Below are 24,781 nucleotides of genomic sequence, written 5' to 3' on the forward strand. Positions count from 1 at the left end.
CCCACTGTGGATGAAGAGCATTTCAAATCTGCTGATTGAAGCACCGAAACTTTTTTTTCATTTTCCGAAGACCCTGCCTCCTGTTGTGACTGAATTTGTTTGACTTTTAGGAAGCAGATTTTTTTTGTAACAAAAGATTGGAAGTGGCATCCTTTGGAACCTCACTGCTTTTCCAGCTGCTTTGAACTTAACTGTTTTTCTAACTATATTTGAAGCTTAGAAAGAGATGATGATAAATAAGTTGACTGGCCTTTTTGTAGGATTTACCAGTGAACAGATGAAAACACTCCTGGATGGATGAATTTGGGGAAGCAAAAGTACAGAAAAAGTTGAAAATTATTATTTTCTTGCGTGGGAGCTTCTTTTTCCGAAATATCCATGTATTAGGAGAAAATAGATGCAGTCAAGGAGCCAGTTAAGAGACAAAAAAAGTGTTGTTTTTACATAGACTCATTTTCTATGTTTTGATTTAGCATCTTATATTCATACTGTTATGTTATGCTAAATATAGTAGCTGATTAATTCAGATGAGCTAAAGAAAGTAGTTTTTGGATTCAGGTACCCAGTTCATGTTCATATAGTAATCTGCTCTTATTACCATAAGTTTATGTTTTTTAAAAGATAAAATTATACTACATTTAAATGGCAGGGTCAGCTTGGACTTTTTTTCTTAAAGCATAATTGTTTTGAATTCATTGTAATATTTTTATAAATTATAATCTCTTGTAGTTGCATAGTACACAGATACCAGACTTGATGTAAGTTTTATGTTTTGATGTATTATTTATAATACTAAATGCTCTATTTTATGTATAAGAAGGTTTTATTCTTTAGGTTAGATGAACAAGTACTTATAGGAATATTATTAAGCTTAGCAAGTTTAATGAAAGTTTATGCAAATATTTTATTAAAGCACTTTTGCAAATCTTCATTGTGTGATTTGTTTTCCTAAATTCATTCGAAAAGCCTTTAGTTTTGCTTTTGAATATTAACATTTTAATTATCCAGAGGGATTTTTTTCTCTTCTGTATGTAATGTCAATAACATATATTATATCCTTTTTGTAATAATATATTTTAGTATGCATGCCTGCTAAGTCACTTCAGTTGTGTCTGACTCTTTGCAACCCTATGGACAGCCAGGCTCGTCTGTCCATGGCATTGTCCAGGCAAGAATACTGGAGTGGATTGCCATTTCCTTCTCCAGGGTATCTTCCCAACTCAGGGATTGAACCTGCATCTCTTTTGTCTCCTGCATTGGCAGGCAGGTTCTTTACCACTAGTGCCACTTGGGAAGCCCTGCATTTTAGTATAGGTTATATTAAATATGTGAGGCTTTTAAATAATTGAATAAAGTAAGCACTCAGTTGTACATACACTAAAGATGGTATCTTTCAAGTTACTGGTTTTGTTACATTAGTGGAAAGAAAAATTATATATATTCATTTAGACAGGTAGAAGAGAAAAGCATTACTTGTCTCAACAAAAAAGAAGGTGAAGAAACAGAGAAAAGCCAGCAGTCCAGACTGTCAGAAGGTGGCCTTTCTTTGCCAATTCTAAGAAAAAATTATCACCAATTGTTGCTTAAACTTCCTGAGGTATAAACTAAACTTTTTTTACTCTTCAAAAGCAATGAAATAAGCGATATTCCTTTGTAAGATGGAAATGGTTAAAATACTATAAAACGTGTTTGTTATTTAAATAATCAGACAGTCTTTCCAAATTCTAGTCTTCACAAACAGAAATTCTGAACCACTCTGTTGAAAAGGTTGCCTGCCCTGGGGAAAACCATACTGAGGGAGAGACAATGGGCATATTTCTTCCTTAGAATCTCAGTGTGGAAAGTAGTCTAAGAGACAATATTCTTTTGTGGTATTACTTATACAGATTCAGGCACCCTGAGATTAAAATCTGACATTTATGACTTGGTAGGTCACTTGCTAATTACCAAGTTGACTCAATTGGTGGTTGGATAGGTAGTCAGTTTTCCCCTCTAGAAATATTCCTTCAGAACCAGGAAAATAGCAACTTAAAAAAAAAAAAAAAAAAAGCTTTATTTGGTTGCCTTAGTGCCTGGGAACTGACACTTCTCTGAACACCTGAATTTAAGGCCAGAGAACACCCCCACTCTCTCCCACAGCCTTTGACAGGAGCTGTCCTCTCTCTTTGTGACTTGGAATCCTTTTTAGCTTTGTTAATTACCCTAGCACTCTTCCCCACTTTACACTTCTTGAGCTTTACTGGGATTCTGCTGCAGGTGAGCGACAGCAATGGAAGAATACTAAGTATTCTGTGAATGGAATATATGTGAATGGAATGTGATGGAAATCAATAATGTGAATGGAAATCAACAAACATTTTGAGGTAGTAACAATTGCTAGATTGCCATACGTGCATATTTAATGCATGTTAGGGTTAGTAGATTTCTCAGATTCATTGTAATTCATCCACTTGGCATGCAGACTTATTTTTCAGTTTTGTCTACACAGTGAATAAATTTGGCCAGTGGTCCCCTTCCTCTCCAGTTCTGCCCTATATGTGAGCCACATCTTTGAGGATAAGATAGAAATCCTGGAGAAATACTGTTGACTATTTTGGGCAGGGGCATTTAATTCTGAGGAGCCTGAAGAACATAATTGATGATTCTCATAGACATAAGAAATGACTGGATTTGTATTAAAGTTGATTCTAAATGGAATAAATAAATTTGAAAATGTTTTCAAGTCAAGGTTAATATTATTGTTTGAATTGCCAGTAATGTTTTATCTACTAAATTTAGATTTATATGTTGAGGGTAATCTGAGAACTGTAAATTGTCTTATTTTTACAATTTCTATTCACCTTTTATAATGATGAACAAAAAAAGGTAACAACTGTGAATTCTTTTCAGTCATTAAACTTTTAGTGAGCACTTACTTATGCAATAAGAATTAGCTTTCATTTTAATAAGCTTAAATTTAATTGATTTCTGAAATACTTATTAAAAATTATACTAGTTAACATTGTAACATTTATATAGTACTTATTTTCTGCTAGGTACTGTTCTAAAAGAGAGAATATGTGTGTATGTGTGTGTGCTTCTGTGATGGCTAGATTTATATTTCTAGCTCAGACTTTTCTCTTGAAATTCAGACATTCATCTCCAAATGTCTTCCCAGATGCCCTACAGGCATCTTTAAAATATTTTTAAAAAATGATAGCAAGAAATAGTTATATATATACCATTTATTATCCTCCAGGAAATGTTCTAAGAACTTGAAATACACACATAAAACCAGAGAATCATTATGATTAGTATTAATATTGTTCACATTTTATAGATGAGGAACTTGAGGCTCAGAAAGGTTAAGTAATTTGCTCCATTTTAATGCTATATGACTAGTAACTGTCAGAGCTAAGATTCCAATGCTGGGTCCTTATCCACTTCTTTATACTACCTCACAATAAGGCAAGTCTTTTAAAATATCCTCCTTTCATTCTAGTCACATACTAAATCTTTTGACTTTATTTCTTTCATTAAAATTTGCCTGACTTGAGTTTAAAAAAAAAGAACTATGAAATATTTTAGCAACAGGTATAAAGGGGAATATAAAAATACCTATGTTTTTCATCTACCAGTTTAAGAAATAATTTATTTTTATTATAGTTTTAGAGAACTTAGCCATATAACTTGTTAATTTTCAATGACACTATAACACACTGTGCCTGCATTTTTACTGATTAAAAATCAATGGTTAATATGATTAACCATAATGATTAATTAATGATTTAATTAAACCAATGCATTTATTATTTCAAGTGTAATTACAATTGTATTTGTAAAGTGTAAGTGTAATTGTATCTTAAGAATATATATCATTGCATTGGAAAGCCCTTTTTTTATGACCTCATAGCTCTGTGCTTCCCGAATGGCTCAGCTGGTAAACAATCCGTCTGCTATGTGGTACACCTGGGTTTGATCCCTGGGTTGGGAAGATCCCCTGGAGAAGGAGATTGCTACCCATTCCAGTATTCTGGCCTGGAGAATCCCATGGACTGTATAGTCCATGGGATTGCAAAGACTCAGACACGACTGAGTGACTTTCACTTGACCATACATATCGATGATACTTCTAGTAATTCAAATGCCATCCATATGATATTATTCTGATACATAACTATATGATAAATAATGAAAGCTTATTTTACTATTATGTGTTAATTTTTTGGTAATACCTTCAGTTGGAACGGGTCAATAAATAATATTCAATATTATGTAGTTTGTTTTTATATAGCAGATGGATATCCTGTAAAGGAATAACAAATTCCCCTTGTCCATCTGGGGTCTGTCCTTATGGAGCTTACATTCTAGTAAGAGAAGTCAGACAATTAATAAAATAAACATATGTATATACACACATATATACACATACATGAATTGTCAGGTTGTGATCTGTCCTGGGAGAGAATGTTACTATTTTGTATCATATGGCCAGTGAAGGCCTCCCTGACTTGAATGACATGTGAGCAGAAATCTAAAGAAAGTGTGGAAGTAAGCTATGATGTCCACTGGAGGAAGACCATTGTGAGAAAAAGGAAACATCCACAGCAAATGCTTGGCCTGTTCCAGGAATGTCAAAAAGCACAGTGTGGTGGGAGGCATAGAATTGTGAACCCTTGGTAGGACTTTGGCTTTTACACTGAGTGAGCTGGAAAGCTATTAGAGGGTTTCAAGGAGAGTAGTGAACCTGACCTGAAGAGATTTTTAAGGGATAACTCTGGGTAGAAGCAGGGAGACATGTTACATGTTGCAATGAAAGAGCTAGAAATTTCACAGAAATTCTAGCGACAGCCATATAGCTGTGCCTCATAGAGGCTGATATGGAAGATCACTTGATATCCCAAGGTAGTCCTAGAGCCTGATTATTTTTGTCGTGAGTCTCCAACACAGCAGCAGAAATTCATGGTGCCTCTCCCTGATTTGTTCCATTGTGAACATGGACTCTACATGAGTCTGCTTTTTTCCCAACATTAACTACCTGGCCTTCTCTGTATTCCCCATTTTGAATTCTTAATGGGGTGACTCTGGCTCCCGTTTGTTTCTGCTCTGGCACAGGTTTTCATGCCAGGCCACCTCAGCCTACAGGCCTGCTTAAGTGCTGGCCACACCACTGGTCAGGTGACAGTCCCTAATTGACTCCGGTTTGTACTTGTTAAGGGAGAGGGAGACACAGTGATATGGTCCAGATTTTTTCCACCCAAGAAAGTGTCTCTGGAGAGTGCTTCCCTAAGAAGGGGATATGAGCTTGTCAAGTACCACCAATACAGGAACTTTATTAAAATAAGAAAGTTTCTATGTGGACGTTTCCTTAAGGTCAAAGATTATGTTTTGTTTGTGCTGTTTATTACGCATTTAGCTTTATTCCTTGTGGCATTGTAGCTCAGTCGGTAAAGGATCTGCCGGCAGTGCAGGAGACCCGGCTTCAATCCCTGGGTTGGGAAGATCCCCTGGAGAAGGAAATGGCAACCCACTCCAGTATCCTTGCCTGGAAAATCTCATGGACAAAGGAGCCTGGTAGGCTGCAGTCCGTGGGTTCTCAAAGAGTCGGATACGACTGAGCTACTAACACACACACACCTGTGGCATTAAAAGTTGAGTGAATGACAAAACGTAACAAACTGCTACCATGAACTGCCTCTAGTGTTCCTGTGTGTATGTGTGGGTTTCAAGAGCAGAGGGGAAAAAAAAAAAATGAAAGAGCAACAGTGTCCTTAATTTTCCTCTGAGTGTACTATGAATTCTTACCAAAGTCAAGTAAGCCACCCCCGAGCAGTAGCCTTTCCTTAGACTTTTATTTTATTTTATTTTATTTCCTTAGACTTTCCGTTTGACTCTGGACCAAAACTTTTTCTTTTTCCTGATATAAAGACACTCTCAAGCCACCCCTCAAAAAAAAATAAAAAAGTGGTGGTAGTGGGATTTGTGTCTACATCATGTGGTTAAAGTTCTGAAAGTACTGTAGTATTTTTCCCACCCACAACAAACATTAGCATTGCTTTTTTAAAAGGCTTTTAGAAATCCTGCAGGAAATAAACATGTTTAAATGTGTTAACTCAGAGCTTCCAAATTAAAAAAAAAAAAACTTTTATTCCTTAGACTTGCAAATAATCATTCTGTAGTATAAACCATACTTTCTATTTCCATCAGATTTAAACCCACCAATAGTTGTAAGATTTTATCTAACCACCCTCTACTTTAAAACCTCTTTCCCAGAAAGCAAAAAATAAATGATCAAAGCAACAGAGCAAACAAGTAATTACTCTTCCTTCTGGACAGAAACAAACAGGAACAATGAAACAACAACAAAATCATAAAAGGAGGAAAGCAAGAATAAACCCAGGAAAGAGAGTAATTTGTACAGTGATGAGGAAATTGTATAGAAAACAAAAAATAGCACATGGAAAAATCAACTTGAATGCATCATGTCTTATTTCTTATATAACAGTAAAGGAATCCTTGAAATTCAACAGGAGTCATTTAATATTGTTCTGTTAATAGTTTCCTAAGACTTCCATAACAGTTAGCAAAAACTGGGTGACTTTAAACAACAGAAATGTATTCTCTCACAGTTCAAGTGGCCAGAAGTCTGATATCAAGGTGTTGACAATCAGGTCCCTCCTAAGGCTCTAAGGGAGGATCTTTAGAGATTCTTCAGGTTATGGCACTTTTTGGCTTGTGAAGCAGCATAACTCCAATCTCTGCCTCCTCTGTCACATGGCCTTCTCTACTTCTCTGTTTGTCCTTTCTTTGTCTCTTATAACAATGCATGCTAGGTCACTTCGGTCATGTCTGACTCTTTGTGACCAGGCTCCTCTGTCCATGGGATTCTCCAGGCAAGAATACTGGAGTGGGTTGCCATGCCCTCCTCCAGGGGATTTTCCTGACCCAGGGATTAAATCTACATTTCTTATGTCTCCTGAATTGGCAAGCAAGTTCTTTACCAATAAAACCACCTGGGAAGCCCTCTTGTAAGAATAATGCTTTAAAAAAAAAAAGAATACTTGATATTCACTAGTTTGTTGGATGTTTTAGATTTCACACATAAGTGGTATCATGTAGTGTCTTTCTCTGCCTGACTTACTTTATTTAGCATAATGTGCTCCAAACTCATGGATAGAAATAACAAACTAGTGCTTACCAGTGGGTGGTGGCGAAAAGGGAAATAACTACTGGGTATAAGATACTGTATAACAAGGAGGACTATAAATGGAAAGTAACCTTTACAGTTGTATAAAAAATTTTAAATACAAAAAAATTATAATGGAAAAAAGACTTGGTGGTTAAATGTAAAAAAATGAATTAACCATTAAATATAATCATAATTTCAGTAGGGGGTGTAAAAACAATGGAAATAAAAATAATAATGATTTATGCATGGAGATAAATTACTGTACCTCGAAATAATGAAAAGAAAATAGCTAATTTAATTATCAGCTTTTGAAATGTATCTAAAAAATCAATAAGAAGTATTGGGTTGGCCAAAAAAGAAAAAAAATACTCTAATTAGACTTAGAATATAGTTTCCTTTAAAATATTGGAGGAAGTAGTCTCTAAGTCTCTGTTATATAACTATTTTCCAAAGCTTCTATTCTTTAGAATCTGGACATTTGGCCTCTCGTTACTGATTTGCTTCTGTACCACAGTTTCAACTGATTTCCTTGTGTTCAGCCCATAGTGAAATAATATTTAAGCACCCATACACACTAATAGTTTTGCTAAACATTCTCAAAGTACAGTCATTTCAGAAAATTAAACAGAATCCTGTCCATTTCAGTCAATCCCTTTTATAAGCCATCATTAACTGGCCATATCCCAAATCACTACCTTACTATAAATTCCTTTAACATTTATTTTGTACTGTATAAATTCACCTGTACCTGCTTATGCTCCATAATAGTTTCATGCATGTATGCTTGCTTTTCTCAGTTAGATTTTAGACTCCTCTGGGGAAGGGAACCTCTTGCCCTCTTATTTGTTTCACGATGGCAGGCACGGTGTAATTTATATACAATAATGTGTGATTTGATGTAGATATTGACCCATCATGAATAACAGCCAATGCTTCTCCAGCAGTGAGAGTGAGTTTGCATTAATCTGGCTCTATTTTGTGGCCATGCATTTTTCGATGTAATCAGAGAAAAAGAATGAAGCTAACTTCCTCCTCACAGGAGTGAAACCTGTTGGTTCGATTTGAAGCATATCCACATATTCATCAGTTATAGATAAAATACCAGGCTTCCCTGGTGGCTCTGAGGGTAAAGTATCTGCCTACAATGTGGGAGACCTGGGTTCAATCCTTGGGTCGCGGAAGATCCCCTGCAGGAGGAAATGACAACCCACTCCAGTACTTTTGCCTGGGAAAATCCCATAGACTGAGAAGCCTGGTAGGGCACAGTCCATGGAGTCACAAAGAGTCGGACACAACTGAGCGACTTCACTTCATAGATTAAATAGCTTGCTTTCTACAGTGGTCTTCTTATGGTTGCATGGTGAGTTAATGAAATTGAATGTTTATGTTAGGTAGTTAGAATAGGAAAAAGGAGTCCAAAATGGTGGTGGCAAGACAAAGAAAGGAAAAAGCCTGTGAAGATGGAAAAAAAGAAAATCCGAGGACGAGAGTGAGAACCTCAGGTGAAACAAACAGCCCTCCTGGCTAGCCCAATTTACATAGGGTAGGCTCAGGGGAGGAGACAAAACATATAAAAAGACGAGCCAAGATTGAGCCCCTCTGTTTTTTTCGGTTAAAGGAAAGATATAAGCATCTGAATGCAGAGTTCCAAAGAATAGCAAGAAGAGATAAGAAAGCCTTCCTCAGCGATCAGTGCAAAGAAATAGAGGAAAACAATAGAATGGGAAAGACTAGAGATCTCTTCAAGAAAATTAGAGATACCAAGAGAACATTTCATGCAAAGATGGGCTCAATAAAGGACAGAAATGGTATGGACCTAACAGAAGCAGAAGATATTAAGAAGAGGTGGCAAGAATACACAGAAGAACTGTACAAAAAAGATCTTCATGACCAAGATAATCACCATGGTATGATCACTCACCTAAAGCCAGACATTCTGGAATGTGAAGTGAAGTGAGCCTTAGAAAGCATCACTACGAACAAAGCTAGTGGAGGTGATGGAATTCCAGTTGAGCTATTTCAAATCCTGAAAGATGATGCTGTGAAAGTGCTGCACTCAATATGCCAGAAAATTTGGAAACCTCAGCAGTGGCCACAGGACTGGAAAAGGTCAGTTTTCATTCCAATCCCAAAGAAAGGCAGTGCCAAAGAATACTCAAACTACCGCACAATTGCGCTCATCTCACATGCTAGTAAAGTAATGCTCAAAATTCTCCAAGCCAGGCTTCAGCAATACATAAACTGTGAACTTCCTGATGTTCAAGCTGGTTTAAGAAAAGGCAGAGGAACCAGAGATCAAATTGCCAACATCTGCTGGATCATGAAAAAAGCAAGAGCGTTCCAGAAAAATATCTATTTCTGCTTTATTGACTATGCCAAAGCCTTTGACTGTGTGGATCACAATAAACTGTGGAAAATTCTGAAAGAGATGGGAATACCAGACCACCTGACCTGCCTCTTGAGAAATCTATATGCAGGTCAGGAAGCAACACTTAGAACTGGACATGGAATAGCAGACTGGTTCCAAATAGGAAAAGGAGTTCGTCAAGACTGTATATTGTCACCCTGCTTATTTAACTTACATGCAGAGTACATCATGAGAAACGCTGGGCTGGAAGAAGCACAGGCTGGAATCAAGATTGCCGGGAGAAATATCAATAACCTCAGATATGCAGATGACACCACCCTTATGGCAGAAAGTGAAGAGGAACTAAAAAGCCTCTTGATGAAAGTGTAAGAGGAGAGTGAAAAAGTTGGCTTAAAGCTCAACATTCAGAAAACGAAGATCATGGCATCTGTTCCCAGCACTTCATGGGAAATAGATGGGGAAACAGTGGGAACAGTGTCAGACTTTATTTTTCTGGGCTCCAAAATCACTGCAGATGGTGACTGCAGCCATGAAATTAAAAGACGCTTACTCCTTGGAAGCAAAGTTATGACCAACCTAGATAATATATTCAAAAGCAGAGACATTACTTTGCCAACAAAAGTACGTCTAGTCAAGGCTATGGTTTTTCCATTGGTCATGTATGGATGTGAGAGTTGGACTGTGAAGAAGGCTGAGCGCCAAAGATTTGATGCATTTGAACTGTGATTTGGAGAAGATTCTTGAGAGTCCCTTGAACTGCAAGGAGATCCAACTAGTCCATTCTGAAGGAGATCAGCCCTGGGATTTCTTTGGAAGGAATGATGCTAAAGCTGAAACTTCAGTACTTTGGCCACCTCATGCGAAGAGTTGACTTATTGGAAAAGACTCTGATGCTGGGAGGGATTGGGGGCAGGAGGAGAAGGGGACGACAGAGGATGAGATGGCTGGATGGCATCACTGACTCGATGGACGTGAGTCTGAGTGAACTCCGGGAGTTGGTGATGGACAGGGAGGCCTGCATGCTGCGATTCATGGGGTCACAAAGAGTCGGACACGACTGAGCGACTGAACTAACTAACTAACCCTCATGCCTAGAGGATGTACTATGCTTTGCTTGCCAAATAAAACTGAGTTATAACACTGGTCTGCTGCTTCAAATCTTTACCGTAGCATGACAGAACCGAGGAAATTACACACTCCTCTGACATTTACAACTCTGTTTAACACCCTAAAAGTCCATGAGTTTTGACTATAAATAAATCCCAATCTGCTATCACAAATCGAATTAGAATTTGCATGTACCGTGGTCTGTTTTTTAGAATGAGAACTGTGTTGTTACTTACAGATTTTTGTTCATATTCCTTTACTAAATTTTATGAAAGGAAGCTGTGTCTGCTGAGAAATAACCAATGAGTTTCAACAATTTTGTTCCCAACCGACCCATTACAGGATGTATAGGTATTTGGTAATACATTTTATGAAGATCCAGAGAAATGTGTAGCAATAAATCATTGTTACTAAGCTTTCTCAACATATGACAAAAACAATAATATTGGTTTGCAGAATAGTATGAGAATTGTGGTTGTGTAGAATTCTTTCAGAGTTGTTGCTGAAATTGCCTTATAGATTGAAGGGTATATTATCCCACTGAGAAACTTTTTTTTTTTTTTTTTTGCTTGGTATCTTAGTTAATCCCCCAAACTCATGGCATAGTGTGTATATTTACCCTTTATGTGATGATGGCTTCCTCAGCCAGTTTTCAAGCAGGTGAAAACACATAAAATATCTCTTACAGTTTATGTATGTGTAGTTATTTGTGTTACCTCTGGCACATTTGTTTTTTCTTGATACTTTCTAAGTTCCTTTTAGATTTAAACATTTTTGTCTAGCACATTAATATGCATTTTAACATAATCATCACAATGAAAATAGCTGTTGACAGTAATACAAATTAGGAATAGAAAGTACTTTCTGAATTATGAATGTTAATAACTATTTAAACAGCCTATATTAAATGTATTAAAAGCTTGGCAAAGCAGCTGACACTACTTAGAAAGTTAATATAACATTAGATGCAGATCAATACCTTCAGAACATTTTGCATTGGACTACCTATGAAAAACAGAATAATGAGGGCAATTTTTTAGGTGCAGAAATGTGAATAGGACTTAAAATTGTGAGCACACCTCATAAGGCACCATTATATGCAGCATCGCAAAATCAAGGTTGTTATTTAAATTTGTTCGCTTTAACTTTCAAATGCATAAATTGTTTTAGAGGACCATACTACATTTTTACATACACTAGAAAATAGTAAATTCAGAATAGTTAAGTCAAATTTTATACTTTCTTTTAAAATCTTGGTCAACAGTTTGTATTCGTGGCAACCATATTGGCTCATTTAGCTATGTTGGTCCCATAAATATTCAGTGATATTGAACTTTTTAAATATAATATTAGCTTGAAAACAGAATTTTAGTTTAAGGCAGATTCAGTATTATATCTCATTACAGAACCAAAGTAGATCTATGTGTTCTATATTATTTTCAAAAAGAAAAAACATAGGAACAGCAAATACTGACTCAAGTTCTGAAGTATTGTTTTAGTAAGAAGTTATAGACATTAAAGTAGAATAAATGATGACTCCTATGTTGGCATTATTATATGACATAGGAAGTTTCACCAAGGCAGTACATTTTCTCGTTTAAATGCTGTGTTTTTTTAATTTGACAACCAATCTTTATATATAACAATTGTCTAAAGGTATATAAAATAAAGCAGTAGAGTCTAGGCACAATAATTAAATGGATTTCTTAATAGAAGGTGAGCTTCCGCTTAAAAATACTTTATATGCATTTTATTGTATTTTCTATATATTCAACATTTGCCTTGGGAAGAGAAAGCTTCTAAATATGTGTCATTTGAAATATTATTATTTTGGTTTATATGAATTAATTTAAGTAAAGGTCTTGGGCACACATTAGAGTTTTATACACTTATCATTATGGGACTCTTACTAAAGCAATTGCAGCTCTCAATAATAGATGCAGATATCCCACTAAGATGTGGAAGCTCCAAGTAAACCTGATAGTTTTTAAAATGCTTAGGACAATGCCAGGTAGTGATTTGAGTATAAAATGGTTCCAGTCTACCCTGTAGCCAAGGGGGGAAGATGGCAGAATATTAATAGATATAATTGTTATCTGATGAATGATAGTGCATTTATTTTTTTCAGGGAAGGACGTTCTTTCTAATTCTTCTTTTTTATTTTTTTTCATTCTTTCTAATTCTAAGCTGAGAGAATTTTATTTTGTGTTTCTCTGGATGAGGGGTATTGAACAACACAGTAGAACTGAGTCTTTGATAGTTTCCATAAAGTATAGAGGATTGCAAATGTCCATTTCCTCCGTTGAGTTTAAAAAAAATAAGATAAAGTCATGGTATTTTTACAAAAACCCAGAGTAATAATACTGGTGTACAGCTTCCCCATAATCTAAGCTGCTACCAAGATGTACTTGAGAAATGTCCCCGAGGCTCTCCCTCTGGAATATCTATCATCTCTGCTGGACTTTTGATAGGAGCTGGATAGCTGACAATTCATGATTAAGACACCAGCTAGCACCTGGAGTGCAGGTATTCTGTGCAGTCAATTGAAAGAAAATCCTTGTTCAATAGATAACAGTGTTTGCTCTATGACCTTGGCTGTTCGAGTGGTGTCAGATAATGGACAGCTCATTTGGGGAGATTTCCCACCTGGTCAACACAGCTATAGGTGTGTGGCCTCTCACATCAGGCAGTTTAAACCTGAAAATCTTCTATCGAGATGGAATCCATGAAAGGAGAACATAGAAGGGAGTATAACACTGTAGTGCACTTTGGAAATCTAAATCAGCTTCAAGTGAGATGGCTAGCTTAGTAGTTTGCCATATGAATATGAATCTCAAACCTTTCTAAGTACCGAATCAATGCACTCATATTTGTTAGGTCTGTTTTGCAGCACCCAGCATTACTGAAAATATGCAGATTGGGTCTAATTCTGTTTTGGAGAATGAGGCCTGAGTACTGAGTATTGCTCTGAAAGTGAAAGTGAGGTCGCTCAGTCTTGTCCAATTCTTTGCGACCCCATGGACTGTAGCCTGCCAGGCTCCTCTATCCATGGGATTCTCAGGCAAGAATATTGGAGTGGGTTGCCGTTTCCTTCTCTAGGTTTTCATATATGTGTGTGAAAGTAGCTCAGTCATGTCTGACCCTTTGTGACCCCATGGACTGTAGTCCATGGAATTCTGCAGGCCAGGATACTGGAGTAGGTAGCCATTCTCTTCTCCAGGGGAACTTCCCAACCCAGGGATCAAATCCACATTGCACGTGGATTCTAAGGGTACCATAGCATCCTTAATACCAGCTTCCAAGAGAGTTTCCTGGAGATTGTTTCTTAAATTTTTGTATTTAATATTCATTCATCAAAAAATATTGAAGACTAAGTGCTAGAGTGTTAAATGGATTTCAAAAAATTGAGTTATCATAAATTTCCATATGTGAATTAGCATTTGTTCAAGAATAAGAATACCCTGAAGTGACTCCAACACTGAAACTACATTAAGCATTTTTCTTTGATAAAGAAAATGTTAAAGAGTTTTTTATAGTGTTGTTGAGGGGAGCATTATAAGCATCAATTAAAATGGCAAAATATTTTAAATGTAAATGGTATGGGATATTGCCCTGGGGATATCCTCTGACTTTATGACATGTTTTGTACCTTGAAAAAAAAAACTTCTGTCAGTTTATTTTGTCGTATACTTTCTCCCAGAAATAGGATGCAGGTATGCTACACTGAGCTATGTGAGCTTTTCATTAATTTTGGTTTCCGTTATTATTTTGTATTGTTTATAAATTATAATTATAATACTGATTTTACAGGTTGAAATCATGTGTCTTAATTTGCTCCTGACAATAGTTTGGTGCAAATATTCACCTTCATGCATTTCTCAAGTCTTTCAAATAATCTTGGAAAATTAGAGTAATAAAAGTAGGGTCAGCTATAGAAGAGTTAATTTTGAGGGCCAAGAACAAATTATACATGCATATTGATTTTTCAGATATGTGGTTGGAAATTTTTGAAACATATTGAAAGGAGAGATGCTAGATAAATATGAATGATCAAATAGTACTGTGGAGATTAGAAGCACCATTCTGAACACATACTGTGGTGCTTAGGTAAGCATAATTCTGGACTTAGAGCACTCATCCATCTATTCAAGGATTTGGCTATGAACCCTGTGTGTATGATATAGGCTTATCTTTGATACTCCTGTTCATCATATTTCCCATTCTTATTTGACATATCTCTTGCATAGTTTTTGTGTTTCCATTGTCAGTACTCTAATTCAGGCCTCATTCCATTTGCAGACAGGAATTGGCAGAGGAACTGATCTATCCAGCAAAATAAGAGTTCATTGGGTTTGTTAAAAGTTTAGTATAGCCAGAGTGAGCAAGGCAAAGCACAGAGGGTTAGAGAAGTTAAGGAAGTTAGTGGGAAGTGTAGAGGAGGAAAATGTTTTACTTGACCCTCTCAGAGTCTCTGGCTGGGTCTGCAAATTAACGTAATAAAAATTAACAGGAGAAAAGAATACAAATTTTACCACTTTTTTTTGGGGGGGGGTACATAAACACTGGAGACTTCCAAGAGAATGAAGACCCAAAGAACTGAACAAAACCAGAACCTTTTATACCTGTTAGACAAAGAAACAACAAATTTGTGAAAAATTGACAAGACAAAGGGATTTGGACTAGGGGTAGTACATGATGAAGAAGTAACTAGGAAGCTAAGGGTTAGTTTAACAAAGTTTATATATACAGGCTTCTGTGTCCTCAGTTCCCTGTGTCAGATGACACAAATGCCTTCCTTCCTAGAGTTACAGGCAGGGTGGGTACCTTTCACATGGAAGATTTATCTCCTGCTTTCAGAGAAGAAGAAGGGTAGGCTGGGGAAGGATGAGGTCAGAGTGACTTTCTTGCTTCTGTCCTTTTCTTAGTCCTTCAGCTTAAGATATTGAATATGCTAGAGTGCCATATTTTTGGGTATTGTGTTCTGAACTCTATCAGAAACAAACTTAAGATGATTGACCACTTCATGCTAGGTAAGGAAGCAAGAAAGGCTAACCAAGAAGTTTTATTTCTAAACTAAAGTTGAATAAACTAAAGTTTTATTGACTATGTCAAAGCCTTTGACTGCATGGATCACAATAAACTGTGCAAAATTCTGAAAGACATGGGAATACCAGACCACTTGACCTGCCTCTTGAGAAATCTGTATGCAGGTCAGGAAGCAACCGTTAGAACTGGACATGGAACAACAGACTGGTTCCAAATAGGAAAAGGAGTACGTCAAGGCTGTATATCATCACCCTGCTTATTTAACTTCTATGTAGAGTACATCATGAGAAACACTGGGCTGGAAGAAGCACAAGCTGGAATCAAGATTGCCGGGAGAAATATCAATAACCTCAGATATGCAGATGACACCACCTTTATGGCAGAAAGCGAAGAACTAAAGAGCCTCTTGATGAAAGTGAAAGAGGAGAGTGAAAAAGTTGGCTTAAAGTTCAACATTCAGAAAACGAAGATCATGGCATCCGGTCCCATCACTTCATGGGAAATAGATGGGCAAACAGTGGAAACAGTGTTAGACTTTATTTTCTTGGGCTCCAAAATCACTGCAGATGGTGACTGCAGCCATGAAATTAAAAGACGCTTACTCCTTGGAAGGAAAGTTATGACCAACCTAGATAGCATATTGAAAAGCAGAGCTATTACTTTGCCAACAAAGGTCCGTCTAGTCAAGGCTATGGTTTTTCCAGTGGTCATGTATGGATGTGAGAGTTGGACTGTGAAGAAGACTGAGCGCTGAAGAATTGATGCTTTTCAACTGTGGTGTTGGAGAAGACTCTTGAGAGTCCCTTGGACTGCAAGGAGATCCAAACAGTCTATCCTAAAGGAGATCAGTCCTGGGGGTTCATTGCAATGACTGATGTTGAGGCTGAAACTCCTAAACTTTGGTCACCTGATGCAAAGAGCTGACTCATTTGAAAAGACCCTGATGCTGGGAAAGATTGAAGGCAGGAGGAAAACGGGACTACAGAGGAAGAGATGATTGGGTGGCATCACCGACTCGATAGACATGGGTTTGGGTGAACCCCAGAAGTTGGTGATGGACAGGGAGGCCTGGGATGCTGCAGTCTATGGGGTCACAAAGAGTCAGACATGACTGAGTGACTGAACTGAACTGAACTGAAAGTTGAATGGCTCCATTTTTCCAAGTGCTTCCTAATGTATTTTTACGTCAAGCCAGATATCAGTTAACAATTGGTACATTTTTTGAAGTGAGCATTTACTGTATTTCATTGGTATGTGTACAACTATAGTAATGAATTGCAACATGACAAGGCTCTGCATTTGTGCTGAGCAAGTAACTATTTTATTCACTGGTATATGGGAAGCAGAAAGTAAGTATATGTTTGAACATCTCCAATGTGTTTATTACCTAAAGTTTCTCTTGCTTCTTGATTCCATAATACATTTAAAAGCAAATGAAAAACACTTCACTGATATTGCTTTCATGTTTAAATATACACATTGACAATATTTAGATAAATTTTTACCTGCGTCTGGTATTCCTTCATGAAAGGAAAATAACCTAAAAAACTCATAATCACTAATTGGTGATATATTTGTTAATTGTTGATAATATAGTTGAGTGGGAGGTATGTAATGACTGAGGATTGATTGATTCCAATCATAGTTTTGGTATTAAAAACCCTCATGATCTAAGACAAGTTAATGAAATTGTTTATTTTCTTCATCTGTAAAATGAAGGAGCCAATATGGAGTAACTTAGTTTAATAAAACTACTCTTATTAGTTCATGTTCTTTCATGGAAGCTTGTTTATAAATGAAGATAAAACCATGTTAAAGTTTTTAGTGTTTGTTGTGGTTTTTACTTGTTCTAATTGAAAAGAAAGTCTTTGCATTTTTGAAGGAGGTCAAAGATACTTCAGCAATTAAAGCATTTTGCTTTCTTTAAAAAGCATTCATAGGTTTTAAAAGACATCAAATGTGTAACTTTTATGATTAGCTATGTTTCTAGATTTTTCTGAAAATAAGTGCAAGCCAGGCTGAATGTAGTAGAAGGTTAATATTTTTTTTACTTAGGAACTTTATACTGCATTGTAATCCTATGAAGGTTTTATCTGCATTCCATGTACAGTTTATTATTATTGTTTTGTTGTCATTGCTTTAGATCATTTATATCACAGTGGAAGAGAAAAATAATGAGCTTTTTTGGGTTTAATTTCTGTTAGATAAGGCTTAAGAATTATCAAAGTGTTGAATGTGGGGTTATTAAGGATTTTATCTCTTCATTGTTGAATGATTATGCTTTGAAAAATTTATTAAAATTGGAGGTATTAAGATATTTAACTATTTTAAGAGTGCATGTATGTGCATACAGATACATAATAATATTTTTCTCAGTTTTGGAGGAAAGAGATTTTAAAATATTACATGAAGATAAACTAGAAAAGACCAGAAAATTAACATTACAGATCACATTCTGAGACAATAAAACATTTGAACTTGCTACGAATTTTTTAACATTTACCATGAGGACCCAAAGAAATGATCCTTTGTGGTTTGATTGTGGATTCTTTGTGGTTTGATTGCAGATTCTTTGTTTCTTTGTTTTTGTTCAGTCCCTAAGTTTTGCCTTTGGAGTCAAATACTTCTTGTATTACCCTCAACTCTGTTACTGTTTTTTATTGTTGTTCATTTGCTCAGTTGTGTCCAACTCTTTGCATCCCCATGGACTGCAGCATGCCAGGCTTTGCTCTCCTTCACTGTATTCCAGAGCTTGCTCAAACTCATGTCCTTTGGGTCAGAGATGCCATCCAACAGTCTTCTCCTCTGTTGATCCCTTCTCCACCTGCCTTCAATCTTTCCCAGCATCAGGGTCTTTTCTAATGAGTCAGCTCTTCACATCAGGTGGCCCAAGTATTGGAGCTTCAGCTTCAGTCCCTTCATTGAATATTCAGGATTGATTTCCTTTAGGATTGACTGGTTTGACCTACTTGCATTCTAAGAGAGTTACCCTGTGCTAAAAGTATTCAGGATCATTAAATTTCTTTGATCTTTGTCTACATAGCTATCACACTCTATAATGAGTCTCTAATTATGTAGGTGAGAGGGACTGTTGCCTTTCTGTTGTTCAGTCATCAAATGGTAATTATCTTTCAACTCTCTTTACCCCTGGTACCATGAAAGAATATTCATTGACCTTCTCTCTTGCCCACCAGAACCATTCAGTATAACATACAGATTGGTGTATGGAAAATGGCAATGTGTGCTGGTGTGTTCTATGCCTTTCTGTTTTCCTCCTTGCATTCAAAGAACTTCTTATCTTATTCATAGCAGATAAACTTGATGTCAGCTTTCTTTCATTTCCAGGGTTTATAGATTAGGAATATGATTTCCTGGAGTAAGTTCATTTTAACAAAATTCCACTATTAAAAGAAATTGGATGTCCTAAGGAGTGTGTAATAGAGTTTCAGCCATATTACTTAGCTTAGGAAAATAAACCAATGCATTTTTTAAAAGAAAGTTAACATTTTAAGTTTGACTGGTTACATCACTAAGAAGATGACTTTTTTAAGTGTCGTGACAAAATTATACTCACAATTCAAACATATGAAGAATATTTAAAATATGACCAGCTTATGTTTGAATATTTGGAATGATCTTCTTCCCTGCTTCCCCTCTACTTACTGTAAATTTAAGATTCTATTTTAAATTTTATTCACATATTTTGTACATTTTGTTTTCATTGTTACTGTGGGCTAAGGCCATCTCTTATATATTTTTCTAGCAATATTTTTAATGGAGAGTGGGTGTAAAAATATTCTTTATTCTGTAACCTGTTAGGCATTTTAAAAGATTCGGACTTAAGTCATTATGACTGTCTCCAAAATATTTTGAGAGCTAAAGAAAGTGATTTTAATCAATAAGAATTTTTTATCCTTTGAAGGAGAATTTTACTTAAACTCTTGCCTTTAGGAGATTTTTGTATGTAAGGTGTTTACAATTTGTTGTAAATATTTAATAGAAATTTGGTTTTATTTAGTAAAGAAAGAAGGTTCGTCGCACAGTCATGTCCAACTCTTTGAGATCCCATGGACTGTAGCCCGCCAGGCTCCTCTGTCCCTGGAATTCTCAGGCAAGAGTACTGGAGTGGGTTGCCATTTCCTTCTCCGGGGTAATTCCTGACCCAAGAACAACTAAAAAGCACACACATTTCCTCCTTTGTGAGGAATTCTTAAAAGAAAAATGTGTGAGTAGCATGAAACAGAGCAGGATTTTTCCCGTGAGATCTGGAGAGAATGAATGAGCCAGGTAAAACCCTCTTAAAGTAAAAACCAGAGGATATAGGGAGAGATGGATTGTCTTCTTTGGTATTTTCTAAGGAAATTATAATCTGTTTCAGTATTGAATTCAAAAGGACTGAGAGGAAGACCTGGAAAATTGACATATTCAACCTTTTTATGAATCAAGTGAAATAAGTGGTCAGTGAATGTCATGCTTCAAAAGAACATGCACAGATATCTGGAAATGGCAGTATTATAATAGATATTTTAAATTGGTCAGAAATAGTTGATGCACTAATCTACCATGATAAATAGTTTTGAAGGACATTGAAATGCTGAAGGGTACTGTGTTTGCTTTCATGTAGACAAACCTGAGTGGATGTAAGTTTTTCTTTAATATAAGACCAGGGCAGTCATAGCATATACAAATCCATTTTGTTTTTGTTGTTAACATTTATTTTTTCATGGTTGTATGCTACTGATTGTAGAATTATCTATGAAGTTGATTTAGCTGAACAAATTATAGTTTAAAAATGCTGAAAAGTCTAAGGTTTTCTTGGCCAGTCTTTGGAGATATTGATCTGTGGATTGAAGGTATGATACTGCTTATATTAGGTTGTACATTGGTTTTAATCACCCCAGGACCTTTTCTTTCCATGGGGACCGAAAACTAAGGTTTGGTTTTAATTTCATTCAAAAATATTACATTGGCAAATCCGTGTTAAAATAAAATGTTTCCCTTGTCTTAAAATATGTAAACACTATTTGCAATCATTTTTGAAGTCTACTCAATGCTTTGAATTAGTTGTTTTATGTCTTACAATTTTACCAACTTTCTCAACTCCACGACGAATCTCTGAACTATCATTCATTTTATTTGATCTTCTTGTGATTTGGGTTGTAGTATGAGATTACACATGGGAATAGAACACCATTAGAGGGAAATAAAATCTTTTGTACAGAACACATAACCCTTTATACTAGCCTTTAGCAGTGCACAAACAGTGATCAAGGGATGACACGACTAATATTGGACTCCCGCACATGAGACTCATTGCCTTTACTGCTTATGGGACTCAGGATCAGTTCAGTTCAATTCAGTTGCTCAGTCATGTCCGACTCTTCGCGACCCCATGGAATGCAACACGCCAGGCCTCCCTGTCCATCACCAACACCTGGAGTTTACTCAGACTCATGTCCATTGAGTCAGTGATGCCATCCAACCGTCTCATCCTCTGTCATCCCCTTCTCCACTCGCCTTCAATCTTTCCCAGCATCAGGGTCTTTTCAAATGAGTCGGTTCTTTGCATCAGGTGGCCAATGTATTGGAGTTACAGCTTTAGCATCAGTCCTTCCAATGAATATTCAGGGCCGATTTCCCTTAGGATGGACTGGTTGGATCTCTGTGCAGTCCAAGGGACTCTCAAGAGTCTTCTCCAACACCACAGTTCAAAAGCATCAATTCTTTGGTGCTCCACTTTCTTTATAGTCCAACTCTCACATCCGTACATGACTACTGGAAAAACCATAGCCTTGACTAGACGGACCTTTATTGGCAAAGTAATGTCTCTGCTTTTTAATATGCTGTCTAGGTTGGTCATAACTTTTCTTTTAAGGAGTAAGCGTCTTTTAATTTCATGGTTGCAGTCACCATCTGCGGTGATTTTGGAGCCCCCCAAAATAAAGTCAGCCACTGTTTCCACTGTTTCCCCATCTATTTGCCATGAAGTGATGGGACCAGATGACATGATCTTATTTTTCTGAATGTTGAGCTTTAAGCCAGCTTTTCACGCTCCTCTTTCACTTTCATCAAGAGGCTCTTTAGTTCTTCTTCACTTTCTGCCATAAGGGTGGTGTCATCTGCTTATCTGAGGTTATTGATGTTTCTCCCGGCAATCTTGATTCCAGCTTGTGCTTCTTCCAGCCCCACATTTCTCATGATGTACTCTGCATATAAGATAAATAAGCAGGGTGACAATATACAGCCTTGACGTACTTCTTTTCCTATTTGGAACCAGTCTGTTTTTCCATGTCCAGTTTTAACTGTTGCTTGCTCACCTGCATACAGATTTCTCAAGAGGCAGGTCAGGTGGTCTGGTATTCCCATCTCTTCCAGAATTTTCCACAGTTTGTGATGATCCACACAGTCATAGGCTTTGGCATAGTCAAAAAATCAGAAATAGATATTTTTCCAGAACTCTCTTGCTTTTTTGATAATCCAGTGGATGTTGGCTATTTGACCTCTGGTTCCTCTGCCTTTTCTAAATCCAGCTTGAACATCTGGAGGTTTATGGTTCACATACTGTTGAAGCCTGGCTTGGATAATTTTGAGCATTACTTTACTAGCGTGTGAGATGAGTGCAATTGTGTGGTAGTTTGAGCATTCTTTGGCGTTGCCTTTCTTTGGGGTTGGAGTCAAAACTGACCTTTTCCCGTCCTGTGACCACTGCTGAGTTTTTCACCTCAGTCACTGCTGACTCAGGAAAGCACTTTCTAATTTTAGCTTTAACCCTTTTGAAAGAAAGACGTGAATCCAGACAGTCTATTCATAAATGTGCATGTGGTCACTACTTCCTATATGTCTATTTTACATATAGAATACTGAACTCATCCATCCACTGTCTGATTTTTAGTTATATTTACGTGAAGTATAATTAAATAATTCAGGGTCCAAATATCCAACTTATGGCTAAAAGAGGTTAAAGTTTTTGGAGACTGTGAAGGAACAGAATCTCATTCCCTCATAAAATAGGCACATTTATAGAGTTTTCTTCCCTTTTTTTTTGCTCTGGAGAGCCAGAGAGGGGAGAATCTTGCTTTCTCATGGCCATAGGGTTCAATGAATCCTCTGATACTTTCATTACAGGTAAGATTTTTATTTTTTTAATTTTGAGCATGCCAATGAGTGTAAGTGGGCCTTTTAGAAATAATGACTTCAGAAGTTCTGAAAGCCTGGGGCAGATTTTTGTTTTAGAACCTTAATGTGTTCTGATATCTTTCTGCCAGAATTATGCATGGGCTATAAATATACTTTTATCTCCACATCTCCCCTTCCCCCACTATCGTGACTTCTATGTCTATTTCACTGTGAATTGGCCAGAACTAAATATAGTAATGAATATACACAAAGTTGAATAACAGCAAGTTAAAGAAAGCAAGTGATGTGATTTGAGTACGAAATATCAAGTTATGAAATCTTTTTTAAAAAGTCAACCTGTAGAAGTCTAATATCTATTTTTTTATTTTTATTTATTTATTTTGGGCACACCATGTGGCATGTAGGCTATAATTTCCCTGACCACGGATCGAACCCATGCCCCCTGCATTGGAAGTGCAGTCTTAACCACTTGACTGCCAGGAATCCCTCTAGTATCTTTTTGGAGTCTTCTGCATGTTTCATATACTTAGGATACTTTTCAATAAATGAGGAAATGTTATTAAGTGTTAATAATTTTTAAGAAGAATATGCCTAAAATTCATACTGTATTTTGGATAAGGAGATTTAAGGAGTGCTAAAGTTTTTGATTTTTAACATTTTTAGAAATATCTTAATACAAGCTTCACTGTGCATGATTTAATTTAATAGTAACAAAGGCCTTCTGAGGTATAGGTACTATTCTCATCCCTATTTTGTAGACAAGGAAACAGTCTTAGAGATTTTAAGTAATTGATCGAAAATAACACAGCTAGAATATGATAGAGATGGGATTGGAACCTGGAACCTAGATCTGTCTTCTTATAAAGCTTATGTATTTAACCATGTCACTCTGTGATCTCACAGAGATACGCCATTGATGAATGGAGATTTATATTTCTGACCTTTGAGTAAATGTGGGAAAAGATCTCAAATTTGTAACTTCTTGAGCAATGTCAGGGTGTTGGACTGCCTTATCGATAAAAGCCATACCTTTTATATCTAAGGTCAGAAAATACTGTCTCATTGTGGGTCAGTCCTCTTCTTCCCTGGAAAATCTTCCTGGCTTTTTTTTCAGTGTTCAGATCTTGGACTCTTGCTCACACATACATTAACTGTCCTCAGTGATCTTTCTATTTTTGTTTGTTTGTTCGGGTGGTTCGTTTGTTCTACCTGGTCTGCTGTTACGTGATGATTACAAATATGATGGTGGATAAGTAGCATGTCAAGACAGCCCTAACTTAGGTAACTTGATGAAATAAAATCACAATATGTTTTTCAAATATTATTTATTTATTGGGCTACACCACGCCTTAGTTGTGGCAAGTGGGATCGTTAGTTGCAGCATGTGAGATCTAGCTCCCTGAGTAGGGATTGAACCCAGACCCCCTGCACTGGGAGTATGGAGTTTTGACCACTGGACCAACAGAGAAGTCCCAAAATCATCAACATGTTAATACCAAGAAATGAGATTATGGGCTGTAACCCATCTTAACAACAAAAACCAAAAAACACAAAAACTGTTCACTACATCTAACTCTATTCTTTCCAGTAAGCTGCTGCCTAAATCTTGATTGCAAGTTTTAAATGGAGTTTCCAAATATTTTACTTTGGTTGTATTTCATAGATAAGAAACTTAGGACTTTGAAAGACAAGAAAAATGTGAGTTAAAAACTACCCATTACACCTAAATGAATGAAATAAGCTATTAAATAATAGAAAATATATAATTCTTTGTCTAGACATAGATATGTAGGATTAAGCTCAATGCAATTCTGGAAGAACCACAAATTCTTCAGTGAGTTCTTGCTGGAGCCATTAGCCAGGTTTCATACAAAACCATGTACTGGTTCTGTTAGTAATTTCTAATGGTGTGATTGAAATAAACATGGGCTATGGAATCAGACCTAGGTGTGTGG

The 24,781-nt window shown here is 36.5% G+C and overlaps 2 protein-coding genes across 4 annotated transcripts in view; both read left to right on the forward strand.

Annotated features, from left to right (window-relative positions):
• The window catches only part of DIAPH2 (diaphanous related formin 2), a 984,078-nt gene that overhangs the window by 247,064 nt on the left and 712,233 nt on the right, over positions 1-24,781 (forward strand). The gene's annotated exons all lie outside the window — the stretch shown is intronic.
• The window catches only part of RPA4 (replication protein A4), a 34,464-nt gene that overhangs the window by 2,649 nt on the left and 7,034 nt on the right, over positions 1-24,781 (forward strand). The window contains 1 exon segment of the mRNA XM_070783975.1: positions 1-24,781. This exon segment is cut by the window's right edge and continues 7,034 nt beyond it. Within this exon segment, the coding sequence (XP_070640076.1) occupies positions 1-39 (39 nt within the window). The 3' untranslated portion in view covers positions 40-24,781.

This window comes from Bos indicus, chromosome X, assembly GCF_029378745.1.
Source record: "Bos indicus isolate NIAB-ARS_2022 breed Sahiwal x Tharparkar chromosome X, NIAB-ARS_B.indTharparkar_mat_pri_1.0, whole genome shotgun sequence".
Lineage (NCBI taxonomy): Eukaryota > Metazoa > Chordata > Mammalia > Artiodactyla > Bovidae > Bos > Bos indicus.